Here is a 15189-nt window from a genome sequence, read left to right as displayed (position 1 = left end):
TCTTTAATATGTCCTTACAGTACTACCACGCTGTGAGGGTCTTTGCTGGTCAAGACCCTGCACATGTTTGGGTCGGTTGGGTTACCCCCGACTACCATTATCATAGCAACAACTTTGCCCTCAGCAAGACCAGAACAGTGACTGTAACCTTGGGTGATGAGCGAGGACGAGTCCACGAGAGGTGAGATTTTGGGGTGAAATGCACCCTCTGTTTAAACTTCATCTTGTCTTCAGTGTAGATGAATCAATGATGACTGCCTTCTAATAGCGTCAAGAGGAGTAACTGCTACATGGTGTGGGGTGGTGACTTGATCAACGCCACTCATGGCTCAAGTCGTAGAAATGTTGACCTGGAAATTGGCTGTCTCAGTGACCTCGCCACTGGCCTGGTGACATTCACTGCCAATGGGAAGGAGGTATCCACATCCTACCAGGTAACAAATGCATTGGCTGTAGAAGCTAACACACCTACCGACTGGTAAAAAACTAATTTAAACATTAATACAAGACTGTAGAATTATCTGTGATTAAATAATCTGAGAAAGACTTCTGGATATTTAAGAATGACAATGACTCCCTGTGCAATTGTTCATCCAGCCATCGAGTAGCAGTTTGTAATGGTAACCCCGTCAGGAAATGACTGCATATTTTCCTGACGTAGTCATGACATTTGCATTGTTGACTTTCAGACAGCGGCACGTTGTTCGACTGGTTAGAGCGTCTACCTCACAGTTCGGAGGACTGGGGTTCAATCCCCGGCCCGCCTGTGTGGAGTTTGCATGTTCTCCCCGTTCCTGCATGGGTTTTCTCCGGGCATTCCAGTTTCCTCCCACATCCCAAAAACATGCATGGTAGGTTGATTGACAACTCTAAATTGCCCGTAGGAGTGAATGTGAGTGCAAATGGTTGTTTGTTTGTATGGGCCCTGCGATTGGCCCTGCCCGATGATAGTTGGGATAGGCTCCAGCACACCCGCGACCCTAGTGAGGAGAAGAGGCTCAGATAATGGATGGATGGACTTTCAGACATTTGACAACTTCCCTTTTCAGCCTTAAGAACTCTTTTGAAGGGTTTAATCTTCTTATGTTCAGTGGCATCACCCAGCGCTGAGTCATCCTCACTAGCCCGTTCTTGATGCATAACACACACGCACACATACCATACCAAGTGGTGACGTGGGGATGACTCAGTGCTGTGTGATGCCACTGAACATTAAGATGCTTTGTACAAGTCATGTATTTGATACAGTATGTGCTTTTTGTGAGGCGGCTGCTCTTGTCTCTTCTCCAGGTGGAACCAAACACCAAGCTTTTCCCCGCTGTATTTGTGCAACCCACCAGCCCTAACCTCTTTCAGTTTGAACTCGCCAAAATAAAGGTACAATTTGTGACCCTTAATGAAATATTCTAAGGCTCTATAACATTTCTATCAGTTCAGTTGATTTCTGTGACTAGCACAACACAGTGTTAACCACCAATCAAATACCAATCCATCAATCCAATAAAGAAATAGCAAAGGACAATGATGGCATCCATCCAGCATTTTGAAAACTTAGATTTAAAAAAATCTTGTGTCAGTTTTCTCTTGACCAATCGAGTGCCTATTATACTGTGCAACTGTGCTTGGTAGTCCAAATAGAGGGTGCCAAAAAGTAGTACGGAACACAAATGATATTTTGGTGACATTGATAACTTTTGAGAGCGGAATTGCAAAAAAAAAAAAAAAAAAAGCAAAAGTACTATCATAAAGTAAAGCGTACCACTTGATGGAAATTAGGCTTTAAGGGAAGATCCTGATCACTCTCTCTATTTCTATCTCTTGCAAACACACACACAGGAAATTGCTCACTCTTGACCAGCGCAGACAGGCCATTCTAATGTCTTCATAAACTGCTAAAGGTTGCAGTAACAAGATGGGTACTTGTGCCATTTACTTGTCGGAAAAAGGGTAGACTCAAAGGATAAGTCATTCACATACTGTAACTCCATCATACTTTAAAAAGGTCATTTGTTCAGAAAGTTCAAAATCATTTTCATCTTTAAAGTGGGAAATACTGCAGTGAGTTTTTATTGTGGATGATCACTCCATGCACAGAGCTCTCTAACTGCCCTATTGTGACACACCCCTGTACAGAACGCCATGCCACTGTCATCAGCCATTTTTAAAAGTGAACATAAGAACCCGGTGCCTCAGTGTCCACCTCGTCTTGACGTCCAGACCATCAATGCGGTGTTGTGGAGCCGCATGCCAAACACCTTCCTAAAAGTAGAAACAGCGAGGGTCAGCGAGCGACACGGATGGCCCGTCCAATGTGTGGAGCCTCTGCAGATGATGGCAGTTCACATACCTGAGGAGAACAGGTATACTTATATTATTGCTGATTTTGGCTAAGTTGCTACAGTTCTGGTTACTTCTCTCAAAAGCAAACTGAACTAGTACTGTGCCACTTGTATTTACAAGTATAGACATTTAGACGTATTGCTCGAAGGATGCCAATTTGCTTTCCAAGCAATTTGGGTACCTAAAACGGGGTACACACAAGTGGGCGAAATTTGAGCATTTTTCCTCCATCTGATCCAAGTCTACAAAGACCTAATTTTCGTATTCTGTCTGAAAATTATCCAATTTACTGTGGTGTGCACCTGTGCGTTGTATGGAAGTAATTTTTACTCTCGGATCTGCTCGGAAATGCTTCAAGGCAGACAAGCCTAGATGTTAAAACTATTCAATATTTATGATCGCAAATCCTTATGTGTTTGGTCAACACCAAGTTTGGCCAATCCTCTTTCTTCTTCTTTGTATGTTCTGGCAGTCCAGATACCCTGTATCAACAATAATAATAATAATAATAATAATAATATAGTATATAGTATATAGTATATAGTAAATATAGTATTATTATTATATGACAATAATAATAATATATAATAATAATCCATTCATCCATTCTCTGAGCCACTTATCCTCACAAGGGCCGCGGGAGTGGTGGATCCTATCCCAGCTATCATCGGGCAGGAGGCGGCGTACACCCTGAACTGGTTGCCAGCCAATCGCAGGGCACATATAAACAAACAACCATTCGCACTTGCATTCACACCTACGGGCAATTTAGAGTCTTCAATCAACCTACCCTGCATGTTTTTGGGATGTGGGAGAAAACCGGAGAGCCCGGAGAAAACCCACGCAGGCACGGGGAGAACATGCAAACTCCACACAGGCGGGGCCGGGGATAGAACCCCAGTCCTCAGAACTGTGAGGCAGACGCTCTAACCAGTCACCCACCGTGCCGCAGTTCTGAGGACCGGGGTTCAAATCTTGGCCCCCCCTTTGTGGAGTTTCCATGTTCTCCGTATGCCTATGTGGGTTTTCTCCGGTTACTCCGGTTTCCTCCCACATCCCCAAAACATAAATGGTAGGTTAAGTCTAGCCATCCATCCATTTTGTGTACCTCTTATCCTCACTAGGCTCGCAGGCATGCTTGAGCCTATCCTAGCTATCTTCGGGCAAGAGGTGGGTTTCACCCTGAACTGGTTGCCAGCCAATTGAGGTGGTAGGTTAAGTGAAGACTCTAAATTGTCCATAGGTTTGAATGTGAATGCTTGTTTATATGCGCCCTGCGATTGGCTAGCGACCAGTTCAGGGTCTACCCCGCCTCTTGCCCAGAGTCAGCTGGGATAGGCTCCAGCATGCTCGCGATCCTCGTGAGGAGAAGCTGTACGGACAATGGATGGATGGATGATTATTATTATTATTTATTTTGGAGCAGCTATGTAAGAAGTGAGCACACACATGCCAATTTTTTTCCTGATCATGTGTGGAGCTCTCACATTTTAAAAATTGTTTAAGATGTTAAAAATCTATGTGTCTACCCAACTTTCGGGATCAGACTTTAGAATGTAAAATACAATCAACAGGAGTCTGAGACTTGAGACTCCATCTTCATCGATTGCCGTTATTACAGATGGATGCCTTTGACATGGATATTGTTCTAGGTTCACTTATACATTTTTAGAACATAAAACACATACTACATATTCTAATAGCTGTGAAAATATACATTAACATTCCTATTAATACTTCTGTCCAATAACACATACCTTTAAGAAAAACAGCCTAGCTCCTGAAAAAAAACTCTGACATACACGGTTGTCATCAGACAGTAAAGATTAAATAGAGTTTCATGAGATTTTTCCGAGAACTGTTTATGATTTCCAATATGCATATTTGTTTTCTATTCAAAGGTGTGTGGACATCATGGAACTGTCCGAGCAGGAGGACATGAGGGAGTTCCACTACCATACCTTGAAGCTTTACTGCGCCCTCTGTGCTCTGGGCAACACCCGTGTGGCCCACGCCCTCTGCAGTCACTTAGACCAATCCCAGCTGCTATATACCATTGACAACCAGTACTTGTCCGGCATGTTACGAGAGGGTTTTTACAATCTTCTCATCAGCATCCATCTGGAGACAGCCAAAGGTGCACGACTCATGATGAAAGATGAGTTCATTATCCCGGTCACAGCAGAGACACGCTCTATCCGTCTCTTCTCCAATGCTTCCAAAAAGCACTCGCCACCTGGGGTAGGGCTCAGTACATCGCTCAAGCCCCGCCTCAACTTTGCACCTGCCTGTTTTGTCAACACCAAACGGGAGCATCATCTGTACAGTCCCCAGATCCCACTGGATGCATTAAAAGAAAAATCTATTTCAATGTTGACCGAGGCGGTCCAAGGTGGTGGCCACTATATCCGTGATCCTGTAGGAGGAGGTGTAGAGTCCCAGTTTGTGCCAATCCTGAAGCTCATCAGCACGTTGCTTACGATGGGCATCCTCGGGAGTGAGGATGTTCACAAAATCTTACTTCTCATTGACCCTAATGTATTTAGGGAGACACACGAGGAAGGACGCATCGGTACGAATGACAAAGAAGGACTAACGGAGACGGAGGGGAAGGCAGTGGAAGCTGGAGAAGAAGAGGCAGCCAAAGAGGCAAAACAGCCAATGAAAGGACTTCTGGAAAAAAGACTGCCTGAACCTGTAAAACGTCAGGTGATAACATGCACACATAGGCAAATTATGTTTATGTACACTATATGGACACTTGTCCATTGCATCAACAGGAATGTATTATACAGTTGACCTTTCAGTAGTAGAAGGTTAAACAATGCGACACGGTGGTCGACTGGTTAGAGCGTCAGCCTCACAGTTCTGAGATACCCGGGTTCAATCCCAGCCCCGCCTGTGTGGAGTTTGCATGTTCTCCCCGTTCCTGCGTGGGTTTTCTCCGGGCACTCCGGTTTCCTCCCACATCCCAAAAACATGCATTAATTGGAGACTCTAAATTGCCCGTAGCCATGACTGTGAGTACGAATGGTTGTTTGTTTCTATGTGCCCTGCGATTGGCTGGCAACCAGTTCAGGGTGTACCCCGCCTCCTGCCTGATGACAGCTGGGATAGGCTCCAGCACGCCCGTGACCCGAGTGAGGAGAAGCGGCTCAGAAAATGGATGGATGGATGAAGGTTAAACAACATAATACAAGAGACCTGGATTTACAAAGCAGTGACACATTTGTCTTGCCATTGTCTACCCAACAGATGTGTGAGCTGCTGCACTATTTCTGCGACTGTGAGCTCAAGCACCGCATCGAAGCCATCGTGTCCTTTTCTGACAACTTTGTCTCCAAGCTGCAGTACAACCAAAAATTCAGATACAACGAACTGATGCTCGCCCTTAATATGTCCGCTGCTGTAACGGCAAAGAAGACCAAGGAGTTCCGCTCGCCTCCCCAAGAACAGGTGTGGCCACTTGATGCTGTCACTCCAGTGCTCATACAATCATAATTATAATAATCACAGTTACTGTATTGCAGAGATTCCACAGACTCACTAGACATTTCATTGTTCTCATCATTCATATTATTAATTAATCATTTTATTAAGTATTGTTTGGTGTTATTATTCTTATTTCGCTTCCTTCATCTAGTTAAATTAGTGGGCCAAAATACTACAAGCACGTCTAATTATAATGCAGTGCTGCTACATACCACTGCCCTACAATAATAAATATACATATTGGGCAGTATTATTTTTGTAAAGGCAGAATATTTGCTACTGTGCAGACATATCAAATTAAGTGGCTGGTGAGTTTGTTTTAATGTCAGCAACATATAAACGAAACATTTTACTAACCCCATTTTGCAACATTTAACGTTTTGTTTCCAAAGATGTCAACACTGAATAAATATGCATACAGTAACAGTTCAAAATGTCCAGTTGCAACATGCATTATTTAACTATTTGGGACTTTTTGCAATCGTTAAAAAAGATTTGCGTCCAAGATGTCAGGTACAATAAATTGTAAAACACACACGCACACATTCATGTTCATTTCACTGACCACAGACAGCATGCAGCATTGACTCTCTAACTAAATGATTCATGAGCGACATTTTACATAACTTATGTCATTTTCCACATACATCACTAATTTAGCTGCAAACACTCAAACTCCCAACTGTTTATATATATATATATATATATATATATATATATATATATATATATATATATATTATTTTTTTTTTTTATCATTGACTTCTTTAATTGTGGACTCACAGCCACGTTGGCGTGTAGTAGCTTGTCCTTGCTACAAATAAAATCCTCTTTAACTATTTGAATCCACACAATTTTCAAGGCACATGCAGCTTTAATTGCAGTGCATGCACGTGTGCGCGCGCACCCACACACACACACACACACACACACACACACACACACACACATACACGCACGCACACATTACACACTAGCAAAAATTCACAACTCCCTTGGGGGTCACAGCTGCATACAGAGTACTGTGCTTTAATGAATTGTCATGGTCTTCTGTATTCAGTGAGTGCTGAAATCAGCACTTGAGCTTTTTTTTAAAATTGTGTTTTTATTTTATTTGAGCATAAATCATTCTGCACTCAGTCTTGAGAACAATTAATATTATAAATAATAAATATTATTATTTATTAATAATAGATAATAATATTATTAGTGAATAAATATTTAATTTTTTTTTTATTTTGTCTGCATATTTTAGATCAACATGCTGCTGACCTTCAGCACTGGCGACGACTGTCCATGTCCTTCAGATATCCAGGGGGAGCTTTATGATTTTCACAATCAGCTGCAGCTACACTGTGGTGAGATGGAGATAACTAGAATTTATCATTCCTTCATAATGTTCTGAATGATGCTCTACCAGAGATGGCAAAAGTACTTACACTCTACTGCAGACACAGTACTTGGGTAAAAAAAGGTTCTGGTAAAAGTGCTGTTTCAACTTGGTGCTTGCTCAGCCTGTAAGGGGCTTGGACCTCAGAGTTGGAGGATGTAGGTTTGAATCCAGCTACGGCCAAAAATATCAGCTAGTAAAAGAAAAAGTCAGCTAAGTTGTTGAGAGATGCTAGTCTGCTTGCTGCCAACTGTCGAAATGCCCTTGAGCAAGCCATCGTCCTCACCAACTCAGCTCAAGTGGCGCAGCACTCTTTGGGCACCTCTTTTACTCTGAATCTCTACTTGCATACCTGCATGTGCGTGATCTGGTTTTACACGTGGTGTGTAACACAAAGTATACATCGGAGTGTGAGTTAAATTTCCACTTGAGGGACAACAATGAGTATAAAAAAAACAAAAACAACAAATCACAAATAGATTAAAATACAAAGTAAAAATTCTTATTTTAAAAATGTTAATTATATACAATATCCATTTTGAACGACACGGTGGGCGACTGGTTAGAGCGTCTGCCTCACAGTTCTGAGGATCAGGGTTTAATCCCCGGCCCCGCCTGCGTGGAGTTTGCATTTTTTCCCTGTGCCTGCATGGGTTTTCTCCGGGCACTCCGGTTTCCTCCCACATCCCAAAAACATGCATGGTAGGTTGATTGGAGACTTTAAATTGCCCGGAGGTGTGAATGGTTGTTTGTTTCTATGTGCCCTGCGATTGGATGGCAACAAGTTCAGGGTGTACATTGCTCCTCCCGCGACCCTTGTGAGGATAACTGGCTCAGGAAATGGATGGCTGGATGGACAATATCCATTTTTATTAGCTTGGCACGAAAAAACAAAAGTCTGCAAACAAAATACTGTAGAGTCACACTTTAAGTTAATAACTTACATCGTGCTTGTACTGAGAAGACGAGAAAATAGCTTGTTATATTCTGTTGTTGTTTTAAAGGTTGGGAAACACTGCACTAATCCTTCTCTTGTACCAAAACGTGCTTGCGTTGCCAGAAAATACAAGCATGTTCTCTTCATCTCACTGTTAGTGACTTGAATAAATAGATTTACACACAGATTTAAAAATATAAAGTTTGGCATGAAAAGGCCACACTGCGAGGGGAGGTGGGGTACTACAGAATTTATTTTATGATACAGGTTAATGATCACAGCATATGATTGTTTATTCATTATTATGTATAATATTTATTCAAATCATATTATATTGTAATTTTTACATTATTTTATTTAAGAATCCGTAATCATCTTCTTCAAATAAATATGTGATACCAGCTGCAATTAATTAAATAAATATCCTTTGCTGCTTCTGGAGCAAATATTGTATGTGACCTTAAAACAAGCTGAAACGTCTAGAAGCTAAAATGTATCATACCAAAAAGTAGCATCTGTGATTCCTCTCGGCATTCAACATAACTAAGAGTGGTTTCAATGAAGTTTTTATTAAAAAACAACAACAACAATCCTATGCTGAAATTGTGACACTCACTATTGCATTTAGCCAGGATGTATCATCAGTGGTAGTATTTACTTTTGTCTGACTTACTTGGTCTTTTTGCATCTCAGCAGAGGAGGTCGAGTTCAGTGCCTCTCCAATGTGCAAGCGTATTGCTAAATATTTGAACTCCCAGGAACTGTGTGGTACAACCAATCTAATGGCAGCTTTAGTCCAGCTATACAACACCAATCTGTCATGGCTCCCTCCATGAAGAGAAGCAATTCACTTGGAATTATCCACAGACATGAGATACTGGTCCTCCAGCAACACACATCATACATATGCCCTGTATAACCCACATATGAGGTTTATCTTGACCTGAGATACTGCCATATAGGCATTTCACATTATGTTTATCCTGTGTCTATTTGTTTTGTAGGAATTCCGATGGAGGAAGACGAGGATGAGCAAGATACATCTATTAAAGGCCGCCTTCTCACACTAGTGAACAAAATCAAAGTACAAGCTCATATAACTGAACAACCGTTGGAAAAGGAACAAGCTGCACCATGTGAGAATATATTCATTCATAGGGGTTTTGAAGTATATACAGTATATTTCTTTTCTGATTATCTGGAAGACTCGCTGGTGTTGCCAATTAACTGCTGACATAATGCAATACCCTAATGATACTATTTGGCACGCCACTTGTGGAGTAAATCAGTGCTTGTACCAATGATTCTTTTAGACAACATTTAATACAACCACACTCCAATCAATGGCAAAAGAAGATCATATATTTCATCAGCTGGGAGAAAACCTCTGCATCCAGAAAGAAAACCATTAATTATATGGCTAAGCTACTAAAATTTTAAGATAAAAATACTGAGCATTTGATGAAAAGGTAATAGTTGAAAAAAGTAGAATTTCTGCATGGACAACGTGATGGACAACAAAAATCGTTATTAGTCTCACAAAATTACTTTCAGCAAGGGGGTATAAGGGCTTCAAAAAGCGATATAGCATAGTAAAAACGCAACCACAAAGTAATAATGCTTAAAAAAAATGTTAGCTTTAAGTGTGAAAAGGTGCCCTGTGAGCTGACTCGCGTGGGTAGCAGTGATTTCCTTTTTCAATTTCTTTTCAATTCCATTGTGCTAATGGTGGCTCCAGAGTGAAGAGCATCATTCAACATTTTGTTGGGGGGAATAAAAACAAAACACTTGTGATCAAATCTAATCTTTCACCTGATTAAACCAATAGACATGCTGTGATAGTGGTACACCAAATGCGGTGTTGTAGCACCATCACAGCATGCTCAGTTTCTGGAGAAACATAATCCAAATCCAGAACAAACAGGCAGTCATTTTCCATCTTAAATGGAACTTATATGACCTCCTATTAAGAAGCTCATTTTAAATGATTACATAACTGGTGAAATGTGTATTTTACCATTTAGCTCGTAATCATCATGACAGATATTTGGCATCATTTATCAAATCGTAAATAACTTCCCATTTCTAGATACTGTATGCCATTGTAGTGGCAAAATCTTTTGCAAAGCCTTTATCTCAAAGAAAAAATGTATGGAACTGCATGTTATCTGGAAACACTAAACATAATTTATCAAGAAACAGTTCACATAATCTATTAGCTATATTGCTCATCCTGCAACAAAATGTGGACTGCCAATATACTGAAGGTGTAAGGGATGATTGAAGTGGAGGAGTGGACATTTGTTCATAAAAGACTGTGAGGGGTCTTACATAATGGCTGATTGATCAGAGTACTAGTTTCTGTGGCAGCTGCACTTCAGAAATGTCTACTTCAGCAACAACTGGTGGCTCCAGAAACTGAGTGAAGCGCAGCAGAATAACTGATGAAGAATTGAATGAGTGTGAAGCGGCTGGTATGAGAATCAGCACATCCAAATCTGAGACCATGGTCCTCAGTCAGAAAAGGGTGTTGTGCCCTCTCCAGGTCGGGGATGAGATCCTGACCCAAGTGGAAGAGTTCAAGTATCTTGGGGTCTTGTTCACGAGTGAGGGAAGAATGGAACGGGAGATCGACAGGCGGATCAGTGCAGCGTCTGCAGTGATGCGGACTATGTATTGGTCCGTTGTGGTAAAGAAGGAGCTAAGCCGAAAAGCGAAGCTCTCGATTTACCGGTCGATCTACGTTCCTACCCTCACCTATGGTCATGAGCTGTGGGTTGTGACCGAAAAAATGAGATCCCGGATACAAGCGGCCGAAATGAGTTTCCTCTGCAGGGTATCCGGGCTCTCCCTTAGAGATAGGGTGAGAAGCTTGGTCATCCGGGAGGGGCTCAGAGTAGAGCCGCTGCTCCTCCAAATTGAGAGGAGCCAGATGAGGTGGCTGGGGCATCTGATTCAGATGCCTCCCGGACCCCTCCCTGGTGAGGTGTTCCGGGCACGTCCCAACGGAAGGAGACACCAGGGATGACCCAGGACACGCTGGAGAGACTATGTCTCTCGGCTGGCCTGGTAACGCCTCGGGATCCCACCGGAAGAGCTGGATGAAGTGGCTGGGGAGCGGAAACTCTGGGCGTCCCTGCTAAAGCTACTGTCCCCGTGACCCGACCTCAAATAAGCGGTAGAAAATGGATGGACGGATGGAATTGAATCACTGCAGCAAGGCTGTTTTTCTTGAATTCTCTTGCAAACAAGTTTACCATCAGTTGTAAATGTGTGTTTGTAAGCTTTTCTGTTTGTCAGTTTTCTAGTGGGAGTGTTTTCTTTTTCTTTATTCTGCAGAGTAAATTGTGTGTAACCCATCCATCCATCCATCCATCCAAAATAGCGATTGCCCTCATTATGGTTGTGGGTGAGCTGACATTGGGTCAGAGGCAGGGTACAACCCGACTGGTCGCTGAGCCAAGAGTGGAACCCTGAACGTCATAACTGTGAGGCAGACGTGCTCACCATAAGTCTACCCTTATTGTTCGTTGTATTTTGTTTATTTGATCAGAACAATGCACATTAATCAACATATCAGCAAAAAAGCATCCATGTAATTATTGTGGAGTTAGCACAGAGGATAAATTTCATCCGTGTCCTAAAGTGGATATCATAAAACACATACAGTACAAAGACAATACACCATGACAAATGGACATATAAATATTACATAAAAAATAGGTCACGGTTCACATAAAAGTTTAAAATTCATACATATAACAGAAAAGAAGAAAGGTTTACACATGAGAGCAGGCCTGGTTTGCTTTAACCACTGTTTGAGGGTCTGTTTGCAGGTGGTGTAATTATCACAGTCTCTAACATGACTTGGCAGTGGGTTCCGTGACCCTATTCTTTTGGTTGTTTAGTCCTGCGGCATTGTATTCTCCTGTAATCATTGCTCTGGTGTTTACTCTAGATTTCTTTTTCTGTATGAAGTCCTGTCATGGTGGAGGGGCTAGCCCAATCAGAACTTTATAGATGAGGCAGACATCAAAAAGCAACTGGTAGCTACCACAGTCCAAGCTCTTGTACTTATTAACAATATTACTGCAATGGTAATGTATAGTTTTTTTGCCTAGTATTTTGAGAGTTTTTATGAAGGGAGACTTGATTGGTTTTATAGCACTCTCTGATGTATGTGACCATGTTGTATAACAGTAGGAACTGTGAGTAAATGTTGAATGCATATAGGTCTTAACCCTAACCCTGAAGTAAGGTCCCATTATTTACTTTATTTATTTATTATTTATTATTATTATTTATTTTTGAATTGCTTAAAATTGAGGTTGGAATCAAAGATTTCCCCAGGGTAATTATAGTGTTCAACCACTACCAAAGTGTTCAACTCTCTCTCCACCCACCAAGACTCTTGATTGCTGTCCCTCTGCTCGTTGTTGGGAGAAAAACGTACAAACTGCTTTTTTTTAAAATTTATTTATTAAAATGTTTACTCCTTGATTGAAACCAATGGGATAACCATGTCTCCTTCTTGTGGCTGCTTCTTGTTTTAAATTGGCACGACAGTATAATATAGTGTCATCAGCATATATAGTAGTTGAATTTTTGTATTTCTTCAGACATTTGGTAAGTTATTGAAAAAGACTGACAGGACCCAGTATTGACCCCTGTGGTACGCCAGCAGAACAAGTAAGGTATGAAGACAGTGAATCACCAATTTGAACTGCCTGTTTTTTTGTCTGACAGGTATGATTTCATCAAGCATAGGGCATGATTTGAGAAGTTGAAATTAGTTATTTTAGCAATAAACACAACATGACTTAATGGCTTCAAAAGCACACTTTAAATCAAGAAATCCAACCAACAATCCAACAAACTCTTAATGTTCTCTCGGAAATATCAGGTAGATGTCTGTTGAATGGAATTTACTAAATCCGAACTCCATTGGATGCACAGTTGCATGGCCATTATTTAAGTCTTCTTACAGATTTGTTGTAATCCGTTTCTCGGCTACTTCGTCAGTTTCTCAATGGTTGACTTTGGGTCAGATACAGGTCATTTCAATAATGTAATAATATTAGTTGGCCCCATATCTCTTGATTGGTACCCAGAGTAACCCAACTCAAAGTAATTCAATATTTTACACTTGGAAATCCCAATAAACAGGGACAAATCGTGTCCAGTTCCGAAATGTAGATGCTAATATAACAATTGCAAGCTACTATTTTATGTGTATTGTTTAATTCAAATTCGACTTTATGTCTTTTTTGTTGTTGTTGGATGGTTAGGAATCAGGATTAATTATGATCACTTGCAATGGAGGGGGAAGGGGAAAGAACTGAGCTCCTTCAATGTAAATGTATAGTCAGATCTGTGTATCTGCAGGGATAGTGACTAGTGTGTGGACAATAGTGTAAAAGAATGAGAATCTGGTGTTGTGAAGCTTTTTTTTGCCAAAAGGAAGAAATGCCACTATTTATCTTTCTGACAAAGCTACTGCTTCATCTCTAACATCCACAAAACTCCAAGGTGATCCTTCACACCAGAGCCACAAAAATACAGTAACATGTACAACCGATTGAAAGCCAACTCAAATACAGTTTGGGAAATCCCCCAAAAAAAAAAAAAAAAAAAAAAAAAAAAGGCAAACTGTCACATGAGTTTTAAAATAGATCACCTAATTATAATTTTTTTTATGCCTCTGAGTAAATATCTCACTGTTTAGTCAGCCAAAAAAAAAAGTGTAAAATTCTGTCCGTCACAGAACAACATGACGACATGAAAAACTACCTTTACTGTGTTCTAGAAAATGTATCTAATTCCAGAGGCAAAATATTGCACCGTATGCAACTTGTCCTCCTCTGCTTACTGCAAATGTTGTTTGGGGTTTCTTTGTCACAGAGTAGAGAAAATACAGTATCGCTGACAATGTTGAAATTGCCCCTCTTTTAATAGCGTAGGCTGGAGAAGTGTGAGATACTCAGCTGAAGTAAAATGCAGTAGTTTCCTATAACTTTTAAGACTCTTTTTCGGTGATTTTCTTCTTGGCATCCTGTGAAGCTCTGATGAACCTTGTACCCGAGAGGGTTAAGCAGTGCTGGAAAACCACGCAAAGTATTATTTTCACTAATGGGGCAAAAAATCCTTCTGAGTTACTTTGACAAACCAGTCACGTAGGGGACCTACACATTCTGCCTCCTGTTTGTCTTCAGGCTCAGGTTTGGAGGCTCTTCTTTTGGTGGGTTTTACAAAGGCCCAGTTTGGGCGGATTCTTCGGGCCATAGTCTTCGATGTCAGTGTCAGTGGATTTAAAAGAAAAATTTAGTTTGCCGTTCTAATTATTCATGCCCAGATGTCCCTATATGTCCCTATATCCCTTGAGCCGTCACCTTATCGTGGTGGAGGGGTTTGTGTGTAGGAGCTAAATTGTCTGGGGCTTTATGTCCCTAGCAGGGTCACGCATGACAAACAGGTCCTAGGTGAGGGACCAGACAAAGCACGGCTCAAAGACCCCTTATGATGACAACAAACACTGGACTTAGTTTTCCCTTGCGGGTCACTGGGGCCCCCCTCTGGAGCCAGGACTGGAGGTGGGGCTCGAATGTGAGCGCCTGGTAGCTGGGCCTGCACCCATGGGTCCCGACCGGGCACAGCCCGAAAGGGTAACGTGGGTTTGCTGGAGAGTGCTCCCGCTGGGACTTCATTGTTCTGCTGGGAGAATTACACGCTCTCGTGGGCATCTACAGTGAGACCTGGAAGGGTGTGATTGGGAGGAATGCCCACCCCCCCTGATCAGAACCCGAGCGGTGTTCTGTTATTGGACTTCTGTGCTCATCACGGATTGTCCATAACGGACACCATGTTCAAGGACAAGGGTTTCCACACGTGCACTTGTCACCAGGACACCCTAGGCCACAGTTCAATGATTGACTTTGTGGTCTACCATCCAGTGTCTCAGGACCATCTGGAGGTCGACCAACCAGTGTCTCAGGAGGGCGAAGCAGTGCACCATCAACACTGTTTCGTGGGG

The 15189-nt window shown here is 41.7% G+C and overlaps 1 protein-coding gene across 9 annotated transcripts in view; it reads left to right on the top strand.

The window, feature by feature from the left end:
- LOC133412675 (ryanodine receptor 3-like) overlaps positions 1-15189 on the top strand; it is a 113677-nt gene that overhangs the window by 50380 nt on the left and 48108 nt on the right. For all 9 annotated transcript variants that reach the window (XM_061696219.1, XM_061696218.1, XM_061696220.1 and 6 more), the window contains 8 exons: positions 21-181; positions 269-434; positions 1291-1377; positions 2134-2360; positions 4242-5049; positions 5596-5796; positions 7088-7190; positions 9164-9295. In XM_061696219.1, the coding sequence (XP_061552203.1) occupies positions 21-181; positions 269-434; positions 1291-1377; positions 2134-2360; positions 4242-5049; positions 5596-5796; positions 7088-7190; positions 9164-9295 (1885 nt within the window). The remainder of the gene's footprint in view (positions 1-20; positions 182-268; positions 435-1290; positions 1378-2133; positions 2361-4241; positions 5050-5595; positions 5797-7087; positions 7191-9163; positions 9296-15189) is intronic.

This window comes from Phycodurus eques, chromosome 14 (genome assembly GCF_024500275.1).
Source record: "Phycodurus eques isolate BA_2022a chromosome 14, UOR_Pequ_1.1, whole genome shotgun sequence".
In the NCBI taxonomy this organism is placed as follows: Eukaryota; Metazoa; Chordata; class Actinopteri; order Syngnathiformes; family Syngnathidae; genus Phycodurus; species Phycodurus eques.
Note: the sequence above shows the minus strand (reverse complement) of the source record. Positions and strands in the feature narration are given on the sequence as shown.